This window comes from Plectropomus leopardus, chromosome 1 (genome assembly GCF_008729295.1).
Source record: "Plectropomus leopardus isolate mb chromosome 1, YSFRI_Pleo_2.0, whole genome shotgun sequence".
Lineage (NCBI taxonomy): Eukaryota > Metazoa > Chordata > Actinopteri > Perciformes > Serranidae > Plectropomus > Plectropomus leopardus.
In genome coordinates this window covers 21,045,423-21,068,238 of record NC_056463.1, presented here as the reverse complement: position 1 = coordinate 21,068,238, position 22,816 = coordinate 21,045,423, and the positions used below count along the sequence as shown (strand labels likewise).

General features: G+C 39.6%; 2 protein-coding genes across 2 annotated transcripts; both read right to left on the bottom strand.

The window, feature by feature from the left end:
* Positions 1-326: 326 nt before the first annotated feature.
* tradd (tnfrsf1a-associated via death domain) lies at positions 327-11,596 on the bottom strand. The gene is made up of 5 exons (XM_042496331.1): positions 11,538-11,596; positions 4,785-4,939; positions 4,386-4,666; positions 3,367-3,514; positions 327-841 (listed from the first exon to the last, which is right to left on the bottom strand). The coding sequence occupies exons 2-5, from the start codon at positions 4,936-4,938 to the stop codon at positions 543-545; spliced, it is 882 nt and encodes a 293-aa protein (XP_042352265.1). The 5' UTR covers position 4,939; positions 11,538-11,596; the 3' UTR covers positions 327-542.
* A 1,589-nt stretch (positions 11,597-13,185) lies between these two features.
* ogfod1 (2-oxoglutarate and iron-dependent oxygenase domain containing 1) lies at positions 13,186-21,710 on the bottom strand. Its single transcript, XM_042495990.1, has 13 exons — positions 21,445-21,710; positions 18,998-19,143; positions 18,868-18,914; positions 17,219-17,319; positions 16,984-17,100; positions 16,813-16,904; positions 16,594-16,722; positions 15,323-15,436; positions 15,175-15,254; positions 13,870-14,111; positions 13,608-13,736; positions 13,445-13,503; positions 13,186-13,354 (listed from the first exon to the last, which is right to left on the bottom strand). The coding sequence occupies exons 1-13, from the start codon at positions 21,608-21,610 to the stop codon at positions 13,205-13,207; spliced, it is 1,572 nt and encodes a 523-aa protein (XP_042351924.1). The 5' UTR covers positions 21,611-21,710; the 3' UTR covers positions 13,186-13,204.
* Positions 21,711-22,816: the final 1,106 nt, after the last annotated feature.

Below are 22,816 nucleotides of genomic sequence, written 5' to 3'. Positions count from 1 at the left end.
TTTCTCTGCAAAGCACATTGAGTTGCCCTGTTGTATGAAAAGTGCTATACAAATAGATATAATAATTGCTTTACCTTTAACGTCCCTCCCCTTAGTCAAATCAAAACACATAACTCCCTCCCCAGTGCTTAAAAAAATGCTTCCCTTGTTTAGCACCACTCCCCTCCCCTCTCATAAATAATGAACAGTCCCTAAATGAAAACAATAATAACTGAAAAGCAAATCAAAAATCAATTCTCACAGATGTTAGAATGTGTTCACACAAACTGTCTGAAACACAAGTGCACGCACACACCCACACCCACACCCACCCACCCACACACACACCCCCACACACACACACACACACACACACACACACACACACACACACAGAGAGAGAGAGAGAGGGAGAGAGGAATGATTTTGAATGACACTCAATCAAGAACAAACATACTGGATATTAACAGCAGGCAGGACAAAGTGCACCGCTCCTCATGCACAGAGGACCTGTCACCCCTCAGTTTTCACGACTCGTACACGCAGAACAAAAGCACACTGAGTTACTCTCGTGGCTGTATGTCCAGAATATTTTCAGCCAGGCTGGTGAGTTTGCAGTCCTCCAGCGCTCTGACCAGCCGGCTCAGCTTCGCCCCTCTCCCCTCCGCCTGGATAAAGCGGTTGAGCATCTGATAGGCTTGCTCATACAGCCCTTCTCTCTCGTACTCGTAGGCCAGGTTGTCTATAGTCAGACCCTTCAGAGCCCGGCAGCTCTTCCCCAGGGTCCTCCCTACGTGCCTCCAATGACGGCCCACTCCAGACGAAAAGCTCTGAACATCTGCCGCCGTCAGCACTCGGTCCTCTGACAGGCCAAAGGGTAAAGGATGAAGGAAAAGATATTGATGCAAACTGTACTTAGCTGTGATTACATAAACTATTGTTTATAAGCATATGTATGTGTGGACAGTAAACATTTCCACGAATAATTTTTTTTATATGCTACAAGACATATAATGAGCAAAATAATCAGTCCGCACCATGGCTGAGCGTTTCCCCCTTGGAACTGTAATGTACCAAGTGACATTCAAAGCGGATCAGAGTCTGAGCCGAGTCGCCCGCACACGGCTCTAAACACGGACCTGTCTAAGGAGACTAGCCATGAGCTGCACAAACAGTGCTAACGACAACAAAATGGTGTCAACGTGGAGGCGGGTGGGACGGCACAGGGTGGTGTTACACTTCTGTGACAACACCATACCGTCACCATGGGTCAGGACAGTGTTCTCAGCGGGAAAAAAACGTATGAATGTATTGCAGAGAAGCAGCTATTAGTTTGCCAGTGGAGCATGAACATGCAACCACAGCCTGACCGCAACAAACCAGAGAAGCTCAGATTACAATACACACACACACACACACACACACACACACACACACACACACACACATATACACACAGAGGGAGTGATTTCATTCTCTGTTCAGGACATCATCACGCCACTTTACAAAGCAAATTGTTGCTTGATGCTTTTTATTATTGCTCTGAATGTCGAACTTTAAAAATTTAATGTGAGCAGCTCTGTTTTGTTTTTGTCCCTCTGAAGTGGACGAGATTACCGATTTTACCCTCAACACAGAGGGAGTTTACCACAAGTTTCATAGTCTGATGCTCAAAGAAAAGGCCATCATATTTTAGTCATAGCTTTCATAAACCAGCGGCTGCATGAGACTGTACAGAGTTTACACAAGAAATCTGGAAATGTATAAATGTGAAGTTGTCATGAATTAACAGACATCAATTTGTTACAGTTTTTGAATTATTAATGTGGTTTACCCACTATGAAATCAGTTTTCATCTTTTAGAGTCAGCTTGAAACCAGGTCAGCTGAGGCTGGAGGAGGCACTGAGGGAACAAAAGTCCCTGATGAGGAAGCTGAATCTACATTTACATGAACTGAATTCAGATCTTTAATTAACTGAATTAGAAAATCAAATTAACTTTCAAGGCACTGTAGTGCAGTTAATGCTAATCTACAGTTCAAACTGAGGTCAACAGATTCTAATCTAGCATTGAAATGAATAGTTTGAAGCTTTGAAAGTTCATTCATAATGTTGACACTCAAATTTTAAACAACATTCAAATGCTGCTTTCTACACAGTTGCAAATAAAGTTTAGGCAGCACTACTGTTATAATATTTTGTAGCATTAGATTCCAGTGGTGGCTTTCCGACTCATGTGATCCAAACACTTTTTGAGCGTTGTAAAGTCCAAAAATCAACATTTATTTAAGAAAAGTTAAGAGTTAAGTCAAAAGTAATCAATCATCATCTGCTTCAATCCGTATTTATAGGTGTATAACCTCTCAAAAACAACATTTTCACTGCCGTCAAAAAAATTGCTTACCTGTTTCCCGCACACACCTGCATGCACCTGTATTAACGGGGCGGTCAGCATCATAAGTTACATTTATTCACTAAAGAAAGTTGATTTAATAAAAGCAAATCCCTTATTTAATCCGATAAATCACTTAATTCAAATTGAGAATTTTGTTCAAGGACTTTTTTTTGTTTTAGGGGGATGATGTCATAAAATGAAACGATCGCGTTCAAAGCTTCATTCATAAACCATAGAAGCTTCAGATGTAAAAAAAATAAATAAATAAAACCATTTGGTACAGCCCTATTCAAATGAAAGCAATCTAAACATACTATTTGCTGGCATTAATCTCTTCATATACACTGACCATCAATTTGTAAAAGGTTGGATTAGAGAGTCAGCTGACAAACAACACTGAATTTATATGCTGTCAGAAAATCAAACACAAGACAATCAATTGGCCAAGTTTTATGTTATGAAAAAGACAGCACGTTGTCGGCTTCATTAAAAACTATTTGATGGCAGACTAGTAAATCCCAAACGTCGAGGTTTCCAATGAGGACATAAACTAACTGACATTAAAGAGGTTTCAAAAGAAAACAACCTTCAGACTGCACGACCACGCAGCAATGACACAATCATCTCAATAAATAAATACCGGCTGATGCTCGCTCTCACGGATTATATATTACGAGCAAGCTTCTTTTTTCAGTTCACTTTAACGCGTTGCTCGGAAGATAAGAAATAAATTTTAAAAACTTATGGTATAAGTAATGTAGTGTGCACAAACACACAAACAACTGTATGCTCATTGAATGTGTTTCTTCATGTGTAACTGACTGTGCTTCTGGTTAATCTAATAATAAAAGGCACAAAGCGCATAAAAATGGAGATAAAAGTTTTTATCGGATATAAATGCTTTTTAAATCTCTGCTGTGACCTCTGTGGGCCAAAAGTTTGACACAAAGTCTGTAAAAGAAGAAATAGTAGAAATAGTTGTCTCAACTCACCAAAGACTTTATTCTGAAACTTAAAGCAGTTGCTGGGGACGGGGGACTCTTCCTGTGGGATGGGGGTCAATTGCGGTGCGGGGCCGAGGGCCTGATTCTGCAGCTGCTGCTCCAGATCATCAATCTCTTCATCGCGCAGGCGCTCCGGCTGACGCAAAAAATAAAGATCACTTGAATTGAATAAAATGAATGAGAACATTGAGGTTACTTTTTATGTTTAAGTGCCACCTATGAGACTCTAGTCTTTGTATGTTTCGCTGCTCTTTCCTCCTCTATTGTTTCTTACCTGAGCTTTATTCATCTGGTCTGTCAAAACATCAGAGTCAAGCTGACTATACAATATGTACTATATGCTACTACTACATGTTGCAGTTAGTACACAAGAAAACAATTTTAAACATTTTATACCAACATGAAATAATACATCCACATGTGGCACCAGATGTCAATTAAACTTCACAAAGAGAACACGATGTGATTTTCCAAATATTCTCTTTTTGATGTTGTTATTCAAGATTTTTCTGGATTTGTTTAAATTCATTGTCTCAAACTCAACCGCAATGTAACTCGATCTTGTCTTTGTCTCAGACAAAAAGACTGTTTTTGAATTTTATTTCAAATCTTGTAAACTGCCTGTGTAAAAAATCTGTTGAATGTTTAGTTGATTTCAGTCTCAAAACACTCTGGTCTTGGTCTGGGTTTAGTCTGTCTTGACTACTACACTGAGCTGTACTATTCGGCCTATGGTTCCCAAACTTGTGAAGGCTATTGAGGGAAAATGTTAAATTGTGCAAAAATAACAAAACCGCAGGTTCCCTGTTACTTCAAAATGAGGCAGGTGGGATTTATCACTCACTCGTGATTGACTAGGCCAAAACAAAACAAAATCCCACCGAGCAATCAGTCTGACATGAACACAATGTAAAATAATGACGTGAAATGAAATGATAATTTAGCCTGATTCACCTGTCTCCATTTCAAATCACCAAAGAACAGACAAACAGAAACTCCCAGTGTACCTGTGACAGGTGGATGTGCTGCAGGCAAAGCTCCAGCTTATCCAGATAGAGATCCAGGATGTGCGCGCTGGCCTTGAGTTGAGTCTCCACTGTGATTTCTTGGGGAAGAGCGAGAAGCCTGCAGGCGTGCTGAGAGAGGGACTGACGCACCGCTCCAGAGCTGTAGCTCTCCAGGAACTGCTGACACGCTGCCACGTTCTCGAACTTCACCTCCACCCCGAGGAAGGGATCAGCATCATGGACTTTAAGGATCTGATAACCACCCAGACCTCCTGCAGAATCTGACCACAGATGAATACCCATTAATAAATGTGACAATGAAGAGAACATTGAGTTGTAACAAGTGTGTCTTTTATGTTAGTAAGTACACTAGGAAAAGCCTAATAGAGCCTAACTCACCTGTAAGTGTCAGCTTGATGACTTTGAAAACGATGAATTTTCCCTGTTCTCTGTCTTTGAAGAGAGAGAGCAGGTTCACACCAGGACACAGCGACTGCAGGAACATGACGGCACACCCTGTCCACGGCCCACCATCCAAAATCTTGTTTGCCATCCTTTGAACACAAGTTGAGACACAAAGGACACTGTTTCAATGGTCAGGAGACAACATCAAAGGTTCCTCTGACAAACACAACACAATCTAAAGATAAGTTAAAGCCAAAGAAGCATCTGTGTGTTGCGTTGTTCTAAGATATCCTGCAAGAAAGAATCACTGTCTCCGCTTTGCTTTGGGTGCCGTCCTCTTAAAACATCATACAGAAAAACACTGACTGATTTTAAGTCATGTGTCCACAGTTATTCACAACATTTGTGTATGAAGCGTTGTGTAAATCTGAAGAAGAGAAGGTGCCCTTAACTTCAAACTGGTTCAAAGTATCCCCTCTAGGAAAGTTTGCATTCAAACATTCGATTGACGAGGTAATATACTGCAATATGCAATGAACAAAGAACTGGACTCAGGGCAGCAGAAAGAAAGTGGCGTAAATCCCAAGAACCCACTGATTTGTCCTCATACAAACAGAAACTTGCTTCCTTTACCTCTTCCTTGCAGTCCGCTAAGAAAGCCTTCTATCAGAACAAGATCTGTGCTGCTACCGACTCCAGAAAACTGTTTATGGTGTTTAACTCCTTGCTTTCTTCTTCAGCTGTTTAGTCTTCCGCCACACTGACTCCAGACATGTTTGCCTCCTTTTTCACTGAAAAGGTGGCTGCAATCAGCAACCAGTTCTCTGAGCCTGACCGGCCCAGTCAGCTCAAATCCACTACTGCTGCTTCACTCTGCTCTTTCACTCCTCTGACCGAGGATGAGGTCTCCAGACTTCTTCTGAGCTCAAAACCTACAACATGTCCTCTCGATCCAATACCCACCCGCATCCTGCAGACCATCCTGCCCACTATCAAACCTGCAGTCACACACATTGTCAATTCCTCCCTAAAAACGGGCACTTTTCCTGTTACTTTTAAGCAAGCCCATGTCACCCCACTGCTCAAAACGCCTAACCTCAACCCCGCCCAGGTTGAAAACTACAGGCCAGCCTCACTCCTCCCTTTTCTGTCGAAAATACTGGAGCGCGCAGTATTTAACCAGGTCTCTGAACACTTGTGGAACAACAACCTACTTGACTCCTTTCAGTCTGGCTTCAGGTGTGACCACTCCACTGAGACTGCACTCCTGTCAGTCACTGAGTCACTGAGACTGGCTCGAGCGGCTGTTCAATCCTCTGTCCTACTGCTGCTGGACCTGTCTGCTGCCTTTGACACGGTGAACCATCAAATCCTCCTCTCCACACTCTCTGAGCTCGGCATCTCAGGTTCTGTCCTATGGTGGTTCAAGTCCTACCTTACAGGCAGATCCTTCAGAGGGTCATGGCGAGGAGAGGTGTCTAGGTCACATGGCCTATCGACAGGGGTTCCTCAGGGGTCGGTGCTTGGTCCCCTACTCTTCTCTCTGTACACCACCTCACTCGGTGCAGTGATCCGCTCCCACGGTTTCTCCTACCACTGCTATGCTGATGACACTCAGCTCTTCCTCTCCTTTCCACCTGATGACAGAACGGTCTCAGCTCGGATATCAGCGTGTCTGGCTGATATCTCCACATGGATGAAGGAACGCCACCTTCAGCTAAATCTGTCTCAGACCGAACTCATGGTCTTTCCAGCTTGTCCATCTGTTCAGCCTCGGATCAGTGTCCAACTTGACTCGAGCCTACTTGTGCCCACAAACTCAGCCAGAAACCTGGGTGTCATGATTGATGACCAGCTGACCTTTAAGGTTCATGTGGCCTCAGTTTCTCAGTCTTGCCGCTATGCCCTCTACAACATCAGGAAGATCAGACCCTTCCTGACCCAACAGGCCATACAGCTTCTTGTTCAGGCTCTTGTGATCTCACGCATTGACTACTGCAACTCTCTTCTGGCAGGCCTCCCTGCATGCTCATTCAAACCTCTTCAGATGATCCAGAACGCAGCAGCACGTCTGGTCTTCAACCAGCCCAAAAGAGCACATGTCACCCCGCTGCTAATTTCTCTTCACTGGCTTCCAGTGGCAGCCAGAATCAAATTCAAAGCACTTCTCTTGGCTTACAAAACAATCACAAGAACTGCTCCAGCCTACCTGGAATCCCTGATCCAGGTCTACTCTCCTTCTCGCCCACTACGCTCTGCATGCGAAAGACGCCTGGTGCTTCCAGCCCAGCACGGCTCTAAATCTCTAGCCAGACTCTTCTCTTCTGTTTTTCCCAAATGGTGGAACAAACTTCCAAACTCTGTGCGTTCTGCTGAGTCCCTTTCTACAAGAGTCCATTTCTAAGAGACAATTGAAAACTCATTTGTTCCGAGAACACCTAGGCACTTAACCTGACTCTTCTCCGCTTTGCCCTTTGGGGTAAATTAAGTCAGAAGGTCCAAAACCCAGCACCTAATGATTATCTAGCACTGACAAAGTTGTGTGATGTTGTATGTTGACTGTCATCGTAAGTAGTGATAATTCTTGCTTGTGTTGTACGTCGCTTTGGATAAAAGTGTCTGCTAAATGAAATTGTAGAATTGTAGAATTGTAGAATTGCAATATACGCCTCCCTCAAAATTAACCCGGCTCAGGGTCCGCAGCTTTCTGGACCCGCTGCAGACATTCCCACTGATCGGCTGACTTCCCCCAAAAAATTCTGAAACTGAGGGGTCTCAAACTGATGATCCGAATCACTGACTTTCAAGGGATAGCCCTAGTATATCTGTTAAATCTGCTGCATAGTATTTCTTTCACCTTCCCTGGCAATACTGTTTCAAAACAGTAACAGAAAATTCCCGCACAGTACACCTTTAAGGATTTTTGAGAAGGGCTATTATTACATAATACTACACCCTTTTCATATGATGATAAAATGAGACCTGAATAATACTAAAACCCACAAAGGTCAACACCACAAAAGGATTAGGGGCATAGCAATTCAAAATATTCATTGATTAAATTCAATATTTTACTGTTGTTTTAGTGTTTTCAGTATAAAAAAAAAACAAAAAAAACAAGCAGTTTTACTATGGCCTTTAACTGTAGTTGATCTTTCAGTGGAGTTCTGAAGAAATCAGATAAAGTAGAGAGTTTTTATGGAGCACACAGTATGTTGGAGTGCAATTGCTAAGTCATTTTTAAGAAAAGTTGCCAAACATCCAGTGGTTTGTCTTTTTTGCTTTGGGGATTTTTTTTTTGTTTTCGGTTACTGTAAACAGAATATATTTGGTAATCTCTTTCATCACCTTTGGCTCTGTTATATTGTGTTGGGCATTTATCACTGTTTTCTGACATGTTACAGACTTAAAGATGAAAAAAAACACATGTGGTTACAAAAATTGTTGGTACTGTATCAGGCACAGCATCACTGCGTTGGACTGTCAATCCGATTCTGAACTTGAAACGTGATGAAATGTTCGATAAAACTTTCCTTTTCCTTTGAGGCAGATGATACAATGTCCAGTCAAAGCAAAGAGGAAAATAAATCATATAACCTCTCTAAACCTCTCTCTGCCTGTGACAGGCAGAAATATGTTTCCTCCTGGAGTTAAACCCACTTCTGTCATAGTGGTCCCTGGTTGCTGCAGCCTCACTCCACTTTACCCGTTTTTACCCCAGCCTCCTTCTGAAACCCTCATTACATAAAAACATGTTTAATCTCAGTCCTCCCCTCCCCCAGTCCAGCCCCTAACTCCTGTACTCTGAACGGACCATCGAGGACTGTTAGCTCACTCTTGGTGTTGTCTCCATGCGCAGGATGCGCAGCGCTCTGCATGGAAAGAGCATCCTCTGAGCTGGATTATATGCATGTCCTCATATTTCACTAATACACAGTATGCTTGGGGTCTACAGGAATCTCCACAACTTAGCCAGTATGTAATTATATGCTATCCCATCTACCGGTTCTGTGGAAGTATACTGTGAGATTTGTTCAACAGCTGTATGAGGATTAAGTGATCATCAGGAGCTTAAAATATATCATTTAGCTTCTGCTGCCAAAAGGCAACCTCTAGTATTCCCTGGACAGCTCATCTGACATTTACGTGAGATAAAAATTTGATTCACACAAAGATGCGCTTCCACAGATTAGTAATTTTTCCTTTTTGTGACAAAATGAGATGATGGTTGTTTCTGTCTGTTTTGTGTGGTAGTTTTAAGAGTTTTATAGCTCCAGATGTAATTTTAACGGACTCGTAGATCTGTTGATTATCTCTTAACGAATCATTTAGTCACGTGGAAAATGCCCATCACAGTATCTCTGATATCAAGGTTCAAATTGCTTATTTGGTTGTTGCAAAACAGAGAAAAGCAAGAGGTCATTACATTTTTAAAAGTGACAAACACTAGCAAATCTTTGGCATTTTTCACTAATAAATGAGTTCAATTTTTATTATCAATGGTTCAGTTGAATAGTCAATTAATCAACTAAGCAACAGATATGGACTTATAAAGATTTTCAGCTCAAATGAATTGTTTACTTTACCTAACCCTATAATTTTATTGTATCTATGCAATTTAGAAAACACATGTGAAACCAAAAAGGTCAACATGAAGTTGCACTTCCTCTGTTTGCGGTAAACCTCCGAAAATCCAGGTTTTTATCCAAAACACATAAAATGTGTCATTTCCTAAGTAACGCACTTCTTATGTTGCATGTGTACTAAAATTAAATTTGTGTAGAGGCTTTGCATACCAACACAAACACATACTGTATATATCTCAAACATAATTTAAAGTAATTAAACTCATACTTAATAAATTGTCAGTGCTAGGGCTGCAAAATTAATATTTGTCTATATTTTCGAAATCACAAAATGGCAAGGTGCATATGCAAATCGCAGGAGCTGCAAATTTTTTTAGAAAGGTAAAATGTGTCACAACATACCTGCTTGGTAGACCCCAGAAAAATCACATCATCATCATTTTTTTTCTCAGTGAAAATTAAATGCAAACATTACCATTCCCACAAAAATCACGACTCTGAATCAACATCTGTCAAAATAATAGCAATATGATTATTCTGCACATCATGCAGCCCCAGTTAAAGCACAGTATTTGTAACCATCACAAAACCAACTCCTTAATCAGATGAAGGTTTTGAGTTTTTCTGTAATGTAAACACTTGCAAGTCATAAACATGGGAATCAAGTGAAAGTTAGAAAAAGCTGTTCTGGGGGTTACAGAGGTCATCAAACTGTGTGTATTACTATGATAGATGTTATATTTGATTGCAGCAAGAGACCAGTCAATTAAACATTGCTACTGTGGCTAGTTGCCACCTAAACTGTTTTCTGGCTTTGATTGAATTTCTTAGACCAGACATGTCCAAACTCCGGTCCGGGGCCAATCATGGCCCTCAGCTTTATTTTCACAATATACTTTAGCTTGATTAACCACAATATTGGTTAATTAAGCATGATCACTTTGCCTTTTATCCCTTCATTTCACAATGGCAGGACTATTATTCAGCATGTAGACATGCATCTAGTGGGAACTACTGAAAGATAAAACTGTTGTATTTGTCTTGTCTGTTGTAATTTTTTTTAATTAGTTAATTGATGCGAGAAGCAGTAGGCCCCCAGGTATTTTCACATTATATACTTTGGCCCCCATTAAAAAAAGTTTAAACCCCCCTGTCTTAGACTATGGAATTAATGAGGGATCTACAGATTATGGGCCCGGCCGATTATTGGAGCCGATATTTGGCATATTGTGGATTATCTGTATCCTTTTTTTTAATGATCGTCAAAATTAAATAACTAAAAAGAAAGTGTCATGCATGGGAGGAACTTTTACTTTGTGACACCTTAGGGAGCTATTTTCATTTTTTTCATTTTCCATTTACATTTTTACTTGACTTTATAAAAAACAAAAGCTGCAGGGAACTGTATATGCTGTTGAAAGACTTAGTTTTGAACATCTGCTAAAAAGTTTTGTGTTTTCATTTTTATTTTAAATGCATATTGGCTCCAAATATCAGTTAACAGTCTCATTAACAACTAATAATCAGTACTGGTATTGGCCCTGAAAAAACAAAATCGGTCGACCCCTAGAAATAACAAACTGTAATTCCTAATTTACGTGTTGTTTCCCCTTATAAACCACATGCAAACCTTTGGTAGCTCTTGTTAAACTAACCATGCACTGTAAAGCATCATATTAGTGTGTTTAGTGCCCCAGAGCAATCCAATTAGTACTAAAATGTATCTTATTGTACTTCTTGAGCTAATATTTTATAGCAAAATACAGACAGAACGTTCTATAATGTCACGTATGGTTGCTAAGCGACTCGGACGTACAGGTGCACGTAATTTTCCGTAAAAGAACAGGTGTGAATTTTGCCACAGGTGTGAATTTTTATTAATGATTTTACAGCAGCAAAACAGATTGACTCGAACTAACGGAAACATTAACAACAGTTGTGTTAAAAAGAAAACATGAATGAGTTCGGTGGGTTATCATGGGAACACAAACCGTGCTGCTAACGTAAACTTCACGTACAGTAGTAAAACTTCGTCCACGGTGCGACCAAATAAACTGCTGAAGTGTTAACTTTACAGCTAACATACACGAGACCAGGTAGACGTAGTTTCTAACGTATTGTTCTTTTGATTAACTCTTTGTTAAAGTCGGTAAAAACTTACCTTAAAACTTTGTTATATTGTTCGATGACGCTTCCGCCTGCGGGATGACACCCACTGATCACTTCCTGCCCTCCCATTGGCTTAGACGGAGTCAAAGACGGCTCTGATTGGTGGAAATCAACATGGGAAAAGAACATGACGGGAAGGAAGTGATTTTTTTTAATGGAGGAACTCATATGTAGGGCAAAATACCTCAGTTACATATACATAGCGTGAACGTTTCTATGTTTTTATTCATTTAAACTGAAATATAATAATCGATGTAATGGATAAATCTGATGAGGGGTAAAATAATCTGTGAAATAGGACAGTAAGGGAGTGGCTGAGGGCAACAATTGACTAAATCAGGGGTACTGTCAAACATTATGCTGTCAATTTTAACTAGTGGTGAGAAGTAACATAGAACATATACTCACGTAAATACTGTACTTGAATACAAATAGGTACTTGCACTTTTTGAGTATTTCCATGTACACTTTATTCTATATTTCAGAGGACACTTAACTATAACTACAATCACCAGGTGCATCACAAATTCCCTCTACATGGTAATTATGATGTATTATTATGGACAAAGCTAAAATTTGACTGCTACCCAGCAGTGTACATAATGACAAATTAGCTCAACGTTTAGTAGCTTCAACATGATGAACATAATAATAATAATATATACTGTATATATATATTCTGAAAGGGACTATTCTGCATACTGAGTAGCCTGATTTTAGTCTCCTATATTTGTCCTAGATCTCCTATATTAGTCATATTCTAATGCTAATACTCCTGTATTTTAATTTAAAGGTCCAGGGTGTCGCATTTAGGGCCCTGTACTGGTAGAAATTGTATATGGTATTCATTACTATGTTTTTGGTTGTTTACAATCACCTGAAAATAGGAATTATTGTGGTTTCGTTATCTTAAAATGAGGTGTATATATAGCTACATATGGAACCTCTTTCACCGAGTCCACTATGTTGTTCCACATTGGCTCAGAACGAACAAATCAAACACTGGCTCTAAATTGGGCCATTTGTTTCTGCTTTATTTTGTGGTCACCGGAGTTCTCCCTCATGCTTGGCTTATGGGAGAAAAATTTCAGTTCTGCAACCTCACCAGTAGATGCCCCGAAATCCTACACATTGAACCTTTAAGTATGCTTTTGTTTTGTTTTTGAATGTAGGACTTTTACTTGTAACTTACTTATACTACTTTACTTGTACTGACGAGTACTTACACTGTAGAATTACTACTTATACTTAAGTAAAACATCTGAGTATGTCTTTTACACTGCTGTTGTTATTCATGTTAACAGCTGTAAAAAAAACAAACAAACATGCAAAGCAGTTACAGCAGCAGTTTTTTCTGTTTTTTATTATTATGTCCTATAGGTTTTTATAAGCATTTTATTTAATATAATGGAATGAGTGATTAACAGATGATGAAAACAAAATATTAATAATATAATGCCTTAACAGTATGTATTAAAATGTAACTAAATTAAACTTAACTGGTGCTGGTTCATTAATAAAAAAGTTCCATTTTCCCGCTACCAAGGAGCAGGGCAGCGTCTGTAAATGTGTACATGGTATATCAAACATGCACAACACCTTTAGAAAGATGAAATAAAGATGTCAAGAAACACACAAAGTAGATATAAACATATTAATTTATTCATAGTACACAAAAGAGAAGTCATAAAATGATCTGTTAGCAGAACCAGAGGAGCTTTTGTGGTTTACATGTTTGACGAATTTAAGAGTTTCTTTGTCTCTGTAGACAAGGGCGAGGGAATTATCCTCTGGGTACACTGTCAGGAGCTGTGATGTGGAGGAAACAGAGCAATGATGAAGATAATATATTGCCTGCATATGTACAATTACTCTAATTATACTGTAACCAACACTCACCTCCTCATCTTCCTCATTAGCAACATAACATGTGTAGCCCCCAAACTCTGACTGCCAGTCTGTGAAAGGAAGTTTTGAAACAGTCACAAGATTGACTCTGTGTGTGTGTGTGTGTGTGTGTGTGTGTGTGTGTGTGTGTGTGTGTGTGTGTGCGCGTTCTCACCTGCACCACAAAAAGGCAAAACAAGGTCGAGAGCGTACTCTGCCCGTGCTGCTTCTGCATCATGCAACAGCGTGTAGCCGCCATGAGACCATCGCCGCAGTTCACCACAACACACAGGTGTGCTTGGCTCTAAAGCACAAATAAAGGTCAGAACACACACACACACACACACAAAAAAACACACACACACACACACACATAAGCACACAGAGCAGTAAAGACTGAAGGAAACCCACTGACAGACACACACACACAGACACACCTTTCTCTCTGCTCGTATTTGCTGATGGTGATTCAGTTGAAGACCCTGTGGCTTCTCCTGCCTGTTTGTCCTCTTTCTCTTCATCTTTATTCTCGTCATCATCATCATCTGCAGGACACAGGTAGTGCAATCGAAGGCCGGTGAAGTTGGAGAGAAGCAGGAAGAACGCTTCTGATCGAAGCAGCTCCCAACATGCACTCACACACTCAGGGAAGGTTTCCAGGGAGGCCACTTCATAACATCTAAATGCACATAAAGACAGCAGCTATAATCATAGTGTAAGAGTGAGAGGGGGATATGTTTATAGTACGGTGTAAGCACAGGTTAAAATAGCTAGTTGGCGCTGTTTGCATGGCCGTCAGTTCTTGAAGTTGAGGGAGAAGAAGAAAGGGGAGAGAGATGAGTGAGGGCAAGGGATACTGAAGGTGGCGTGAGCTGACTGCACATGCACTGGAGTTACTAAAACACCAATTTATTCCTTCACACACACCCACGTCGCTTACAATAGTCTTAAGTCCATATTTTTCGTATGCATTTGTTTAATCCATCATTCGATGAAAAAAGGTTCACACAGAAACTTTGCACACAGTGTCCAAATAGTTTTATTTTAATAAGGTCTATTAGTCGTGAAAATTTGCAATACGAGACAAATGTAGAGACACATTTGCTTCCTTGCTCCTGTCAGCTGGAGTTTCCAGTTCTCCAGTTGTTTCTTGTGTTTCGTTGTTTGTTTTTGAAATGTATTGATTGTACTCTAGACATCATTGTAAATGAGGGCATGCTTTCAATGATATCTCAAGATTAAATAAAGGTTGACTGAATGAAACGAATGGCTGTCGTCGCTTTCTCCCCGCATCTTGCATTTGGCATCCTCCTCCCTCTCTGTCTCCCAGCTGTCGCTTTCTCTCTCTCTCTGTGTCTGTGTCTCTGTCTTCATCCCTCTTCATCATCATAATCATCCACCTGAATGTGAATGTTTAAAGTCTGCTATCGGATTTCTGACATAAGACTGTGCTCTCCGTTCCTCTCCCTTGCTGTGGATGTATGCGTCTCGCATTACACCACATTTTCTTCACTGTTTCTTCATCAAAAAAGTCTCTTAAGGCTTTTGACAGACGCGAAAAAAGGCCGACCGACAAAAGTTTCAGAGTCAGTGTGTTAATGTGACTGACACAACATGAGGTCATTTATTTTTAAACGTGCAACAATTTCAAACAAAAAATACGGACTTGATGTGCAAATGCTCTTCGACACAGAACTCTTAAAAATGCTAACAAGTCGAATGATCTCTGAAACATGTCCTACCTCTTATTAGGCGGACCTCTCTTCGTCCACTCAATCTGAGTGAGTCTCAGTGCTTCACTCACCTCCCTGAACTTCTCCTCCTGAGGACAGAAACATAATCAGCCGACAGCAGCGAGTGGACATGTGCAAGGCAGATAAAGAAAGTTACCTGAAGAAAATCTTTGAGCTGAATTTCAGAGCTCTCCTCGAACTCCGTCTGAATCTGCTCTTGGTAGGAAATGTCCAGGTACACTGGATTGACCCACTCCAGCAGCAACGTTTCCTGTAATAAACAAACAAAACAAACACCTCAGCGGGAACATAAATTAGGCTGTGTTAAAGAATTAGTTTGACAATTTGAGAAATACACGTATTCACTCTTTTGCTGAGTGTTGCATCTGTTTGTTAAAAAAAAGTTGGAGCCAGAAGATCAGCAGCTTTGCTCCTGTCAGGGACTCAACTTCAATTCAATTCAATTTGCTTTACTGGCATGAATGTTTGCAAAACAATATTGCCAAAGCCTCAGATACATTTAAATGATGATATGAATAAATACAAGAAAATCAATAATGATATTCAAATCTACAGCAAACCATTGGATAAAAAAATAGACGCAAAAATAAAAAGAGCAAGAACATTTTTGTGTTTTGTGTGTGCATGTGTGTAACGGCAAATATTACAGCACATAAACACTGAAAAATGTATTAAACAAGAATTCGCAGCATACGCCAAAAAAACAGATCGCCACATATTGGTACTTCATAAAATGTCAAGGTCTCACCCCTTTTTGGGAAAAAGAAAGATCATATGGATTTAAATGCATTTCTACGTGTGTTTAGATTATGATTTTGACAACTTTATATGCATCTGTTTCTTGTTACAAAAACAATTTATTTCATGGACATGTGTAATAGATATTTTGCAACGTTGCCTGAGCCTGTGTGATAACTTAATAAATTACGGTTGATCACCAACATGTCTGCCATTTCAGCGACACTAGATTTTAAATGAGTAATACAAGGAATGTATTTCGGAGAATGTTAATCATGTGTTGGTATTTTAATAAACATATTTTAAATAATAGCCAAAACAATGTATATTCCAAACTTATCCAAACCATTCTGTTAACTCCAAACCCTTTACAGGCCTGGAAAAACATTTTTTAAACTTAATAAATTTTCCAAAAATTAACAACTGTGAGAACCCTGAAAAGACAATTAAACTTGTTTTGGTGGGGATTTTCCCTTTATTTCACAGGCAGATAGTGTGAAAGGGGCAGAGAGAGGGGATGACATGCAGCAAAGGGCCAAGGGTGAAATCAAACCCATGGCCTCTGCACATGGGGCGTCCACTCTACCAGGTGAGCTAATTGGCGCCCCGCAGCTACATTTACAACTAATCATATACAGGCAAACTGTACACATCTTTGACCATACTCACATCTCTCGGTAGGTGTGGACTCCGTGGGACGGGGGCCTCTATGTGGCGGGGTGGACGCTCCAAAGACGGCCCGTGAAACCAGCCGCTCAGAGACAGACGACACTTGTCCTGTGTCAGAACCTCTGACACCTGGACAAACGAAACACACGTTATGGATCTGCAATCACAGATGCTTCTTTGGTGCTGTGGTGATAAAAAAAAGGCAGAAGTTACTCTTACCTGGTGAAAGGAGACTGGAGAAACTTCAAAGAGGACGAGCGTGTTTAAAGAGGGAACAAGCGACTTCACTGTACTCTGCGGTTGAAAATTACCTGAGGACAAAGACGGATATTTGTCCTCTGTTGCCTTCTGTTGTCTAAAAGAAATACAAACACAAAGCGGGGCACTCACTGTCTGTTGAGTAGAGATCGAGGGTTCCTCCGTCGCTGCTCTGCCACGGTGGCACGAGATACAGAATGAAAGCAACGCGCCTTCCCTCCAATTCATCATCATGACACAAAAGAACATCTGGAAAGAAGAGAGAACGTTACATTATGGAAAAAAGGGAATTCAGTTATCAAGAATCTGATAAACGGAGCCGAAAAATACAACAGTCCCTCCTGCAACATTTCAAAACAAAGCTCACCTGTGTACTCGTATCTGGCACAAGAGATATCCACTGTGGGCTCAAGTTCAACCCCCAACACTTCCCCGAGCCAGGAGCGGAAACGCCCAAACAGCGCTGCCCTGAAAACAAAAAATGTATACATATTTAAAATTTATGGTGCAGCCCTGTTGTGTATTGAGAGTAAGGTTTAACCTTTCACCTCGTATAAACTGAGGAAGCCTCACCACGCGGGCAGATTGTTCGACTGCTCAAACCTACCGTGACATTTTGTTGTGACATAAATAATAAATGATCACGCAAGGGGAGGCTGTTACTGTGTATTTAATTATGGTATTCAGTCCCCCGAGCTGTATTTCTTCAGTTGATGCAGCATTGTATGTATAACTACAAACACATATTAGAAGAAATTACACGTTGCAGTCTGTCACTGTAAACGCAGCTTGTCATAATCATAAAGAACTGCACATTATTTCTAAATAAAGGAAAAGTCAGCACATTATTTTGCTATCTGGATAATGTTTGAGTCTCAGAGGGATCATCTTGGGCTCAGACTTGATGCCCAGCTCATATCTGTCTTGATTTATACACTGAGCTTTTATTTTTTTCTTGGATTTGGTTCAAACACTGAACCTCTTGGCAGGTTTTGGCGGCTTTCACTGCTCAATAACTCTACAATATTTCTTCCGGATAATATTCTTTGAAAGCCTCAACATTAACACCGCAGTAAATGCTCTGATCACTTTGACTCGATTTTTTAAATACTAACTTACAGTGTGCTACATTTGTGTTCACTGCAACGTTCAGCACTGTGAGCAGACTGAATAGAAACAGTCTTCAGCTTTAAGAAGGATCATCTGTGTGAGCAGCTGAATCTATTCTCCATTAAAGTTTACTGCACAGTCCATCATGCAGGATATTGGCACTAACGGCAGCACTAAATAAAGAAAATGTACTAATTAGAAGGCAGATGTGATCTTTGGCTCCACCTGCTGGAGCTGATGAATAACTCCCCAACATGTTTCCTCAGCACTGAAATAACTTCCGCATTTCGGCCTTGTGATTCATACAACAACTTGGTCAGACATGTTGCAAATATTGCAAGAAATAAATAGATTTAGAACTTATTTTTATCTAAGATATTATACATATATATACATACACACATACAAATAAAATTAAAATAAAACCTAAACCCCATATGAGTGTATGAGGCTTAATTTTTTTTCCCAAATAAAGTAGTTTTAAAGGCTAGAGGTAATATGGAATCTATCAAAATTGACTCAATTAAAAAAAAAGATTCATAACACTTTAAAAAAGAAAAGAGCAACACAATTGAAATCTGGTATTTGAGAAAGGCATGAAATCTGTCAGGTAGGAAATATTGATTACAATGGACTACCAGTGAGTAAAATGTGATGTAAATACAGCTGTGGATCAGGGCTGCAGTGAGAATGAACTACCTCCCATTAAAAACACTTTTATTCCATCTTTAGATCAGTTGAGAGACCAAAGACCGTATATATCTTAATACAGTCTGAGACCAACCATTATCATTACTTGACCTTTCTCCACATCTATCCTATTTTACTTAATAATTCTGCTGCAAAAGAAACTCATACAAACCTCAAATGCAGTAAAATACATGATATTAATATGTTATTTCTCACCTCAGTCCTGTGATATGAGGCTCTGTTCTCTTCTTTAGGTCATCTGACTGTGTCGGAGCAACAACACAGTGAAGATAATAAGAGACAACAACACAGCCCACATGAGTAAATCAGTGCGTTTGATAGTCACCTGTTTAAATTTGTACAGATCGTTTGACTTCTCGTGGAAGTTGAGCTGCAGCAGCTCTCTCTGCAGGTTCTCCACGAAGGTCTCACTGCCGAGGAAGTTCTTGATGATGCAGTGAGGGAAAGGATGGCAATCCAACTCCAGATCCCCTACACATAAATAACAACAGATAACGAGTCTGCCTGAGATATTAGCAATTATGCAACAGTAGACCAAGCAATTTAATTAGACAGGAGGCACTGGAATCACAGCCGTGCTGATATTTAGTATAACAGCGCTCCCTCTCGTGTGATTTTGCTTTAATAGCCCATGTTTGCATTGGCCGTTCCAGCTAATCAGAAACACACTCTCAATATCAAAAGTGAATTATTATTGGTACCAGTGAACAGATGAGACCTTTCACTGGGGAAACATTCACAGAGTTGCCTTCACATCTATTTATGTGGAATGGGTTAAATGAGTTCAAATTAAAGAGAAGAGAAAAATAGTATTCTCATCTCAGATCCAGTCGTCAGACATAAACATAAAAACTAGGGTTGGGCAATATTATAATTCATACTATTAGAGAAAATAGATATTTGTCCACACATCAGAGATTTGAAGAACAGAACATTAATACCACTGACCTTCAATAGTTCTGCATGTATAAGATAATTGTTCAAATTGTTGCAAATCAATGAATATCAGTGATGTTTTATGATGATACGGCCCCAAACAGAAAATTCCTGTCTTGTTTTGGTATCCATAAACAGTATCTTGTTTTTTTTTTAATAAACAATATAATAATAAATATAAGAATATATAAACTCATATATACCGTAAGAGATCCATATCACCAATCCCTATTTGAAGGAAAATATAGTTTGATTAATTAATTAATTCAAAATAAGGTCTTGCTACCTTGGTGGTCAAGCATTTTCTGTGTACATTACTCTTTTAAAAGCTCATCTTACTATATCATATATATTAGTAGTAGGGTTACCCTACCCATACATTCATAAATCAGTAATCATTGGCAAGCATATGCACACTCATAAACAAACATAAATGGTTCTTACAAACAGTTCGTGTATTAGGGTGTTCTGCAGTGTCACATCTGGTTTGTCCTGTGGTGTTGCCGTACTACAGCAACTCACAGTTCATGGGCATATTCAACCAACACTGATGTCTTTACTACATTATATTAGTCAGGCAGCATTCAAAGGTAGGGCTGGAAATTGACTTTTTGGTCCACTTGTTACTGTGGCTGGTGGATTCCAAAATTTACCGGCCACTTAATAGATAACCATTGTTTTATTGGCTGGTGAGTGAAGCAAATCTAGCATCCATCTGCATATTTTACCAGCATTTGGCTGGTGGCTGGTGTCGATGTCCAGCCCTGTTTAAAGATCCAGTGTGCAGGATTAGTGGCATGTGTCGAGGCTGCAGAACAGAAACTCCTCCTGTGTACCAAACTAGTGGAGAATTTCGGTGCCCGACATGAGCCAGTGAACAACATTGCGGACTCCACTCTGTATGTAGACATCAACAGCTCATTCAATGGTAACGAAAACACAATGATTCTTATTTTCAGGGCATTATAAACTAATGAAAGCGCAGTAGAAAATATTGTATACCATTTCTTCTAATAGATGCCTGTAGATGGCTACACACTGGACTTTTAAGTTGTGTTTCATGTGTAATTTATGTAGATGGTAGTAGCTTTCCTTTATTGTATATTCATATGCTATACTGCAAATCTGTACTTGCTATATCATAATATAAGAGGGGTCAACAGGTTATCAGCCTGGTCAATCACTGGAGCCGATATTTGGCATTTTGCCGATAATTTATTTTAATGATCGCCAATAAAATTAATTAATCAAAAAGTGCAAACAAAATCTCAGCATGGGGGGAACGTTTCACTTGTAAAACCTCGGGGAGCTAATTTTACTTATCCATTTTTTTATTAAAACTTTTACTTGAAAAAAGTTGCTGGGAACCTGCCTGTTTTGAGTAACATTTGCAGAAGGCACTTCAAATTTTCCAAATTCTTAATACTGACAAAATAATATTCATTTTTATTCGGTTATTTTTATATCGGTTCCAAAAACCGGTTATCGGTCTCATTAACTACTAATAATTAGCATAAGCCCTGAAAACCCAATATTGGCCTACCTCTATAATATATATAATATAATATAGTAAAAAATAACTTTCAGTTTTCACAATTTGAAAAGAAAAATGGGGGTGAACCCCAGACCTCCTGGCAGACTGGGTCAGCCCCTAATGTTGACAGCATGTCTGTGGTCTTGACCTCGCGTATATTTGTTTTTCTGTGGTATTTATACTGTAGAAGAGTCACAGTGGACACAGTGAAACTGAGATTCACTGGTTTGTTTCTGTCAGTGAAGCAGCTCAGCTGTGCGTTGCTTTATAAGCTCAGTGTGTTTTGCTGTCTCGGTACTGACCGTGTTTGCAGAGGGTCCTCTGTCTCCATGCCTCCTTCAAAGTCCTCTTCACCTGCTCGTCTTCAACCTCTGGACAAAGTTCAGCTGTCTCCTCGCAGCTCTTTGTCTTCTTCTTCCTCTTTTCGGCTGTCCTCGCGCCCTCAGCCGGTCGTCGTTTGGACGCCATTATAGAAACTATCCGGTGTGAAACCGGATAAATACGCAGGTTATGGACAGATTTAACAGCTACATTCACACTGCTGCACCAGACTGACGCGCGTGGGTGTGAAATGGCCCGTGAGTCGCGGGTAAATGACGTTTAGTAACTGTATGATGATTTGCCCAGAGTTTAGACTGCCAGGCAGCACTGGCTAATTGACCGAAAATACTAAGAAACCTATAGAAATATTAGACATTTAATTTTTTATGACTAATGTACTCTCTAAGTCAGTTAATTCATCTCGCTGTTGGACCACTTCAAACTATGCAATGCATAGTAACAAGCCCTGTGTGTTGGTCCTTGTTTTTGACCGCAAACTCAAGACCTACCTTTTTAGTTTGGCTTTTCATTGAACTTTACCGATTTATTTATCGACTATTTATATATTTAAGCATTTTTTTCTAGATGGTATACAATTTAAACATTTGTATCTATTAGATTTTTCTTCTGGTATCCTTTTATTTACCTTTCATCTGCTATTTGAAGGATTTTTCTGGCATCTTATTAAAATTATATTTATTATTTTTATTTTTCTATGGCTTTTATCAACCTCTGTTCCTGGCTTTAATGAGGACTCTTATTTTAGTGCTTTAATTAATTACAAACTCTTTCGTTAGCCATGTGCCATGTGGTCTTGCAGTGGTATAAAGCACTTTGTATTAGTTTTGCTTGTATGAAGTGTTATGAAAATTAAGTCTGACTGATTGACTGATTGGTACTATGTTATTTAAAGGTGTTGTTATGATGATTCATTTTTATTAGATTTGACTTTAACAACAATAATGTTGCACAATGTGTGCTGGGATGACCCTTGCAGCAGACTGCGACCCCTATAAGAGGTTAAGTGGTTTGAAGAATGGATAAATTTATATTATGCCATGCAGGCTGCATTTAACAGTGCAAAAACAGTCTAACAAACAGTCAGCCCGAAATATGACCTCTGTGTTGTTGTAATAGTCACCGGTGTTCATCTCCATAATACTGTTGATATGAGTGACATATACGCGCTGCCAGAATTATTCTGCCATTGTTTTAATGTGAATGTTTTTAAAATTACCCTAGAATCATTACTTGGGATGTGATTTTAACACAGCACATATCTAACAATAACCGCAGACATTAAAAAGTGACTTATGAAGCTTATAAGGTTGTACTGAGCTGTGAGGCAAATTT

Excerpts from the sequence above, each read along its gene's own strand:
- tradd (XM_042496331.1), bottom strand. The coding sequence starts at position 4,938 with ATGGCAAACAAGATTTTGGATGGTGGGCCGTGGACAGGGTGTGCCGTC. Across the intron at positions 4,667-4,784 it reads CATCAAGCTGACACTTACAG|ATTCTGCAGGAGGTCTGGGT; the intron begins GTGAGTTAGGCT and ends ATCTGTGGTCAG. Across the intron at positions 842-3,366 it reads GTTTCAGAATAAAGTCTTTG|AGGACCGAGTGCTGACGGCG; the intron begins GTGAGTTGAGAC and ends TTGGCCTGTCAG.
- ogfod1 (XM_042495990.1), bottom strand. The coding sequence starts at position 21,610 with ATGGCGTCCAAACGACGACCGGCTGAGGGCGCGAGGACAGCCGAAAAG. Across the intron at positions 15,437-16,593 it reads GTCCACACCTACCGAGAGAT|GAAACGTTGCTGCTGGAGTG; the intron begins GTGAGTATGGTC and ends TGTTTATTACAG. Across the intron at positions 13,504-13,607 it reads TTTGCCTTTTTGTGGTGCAG|ACTGGCAGTCAGAGTTTGGG; the intron begins GTGAGAACGCGC and ends TTCCTTTCACAG.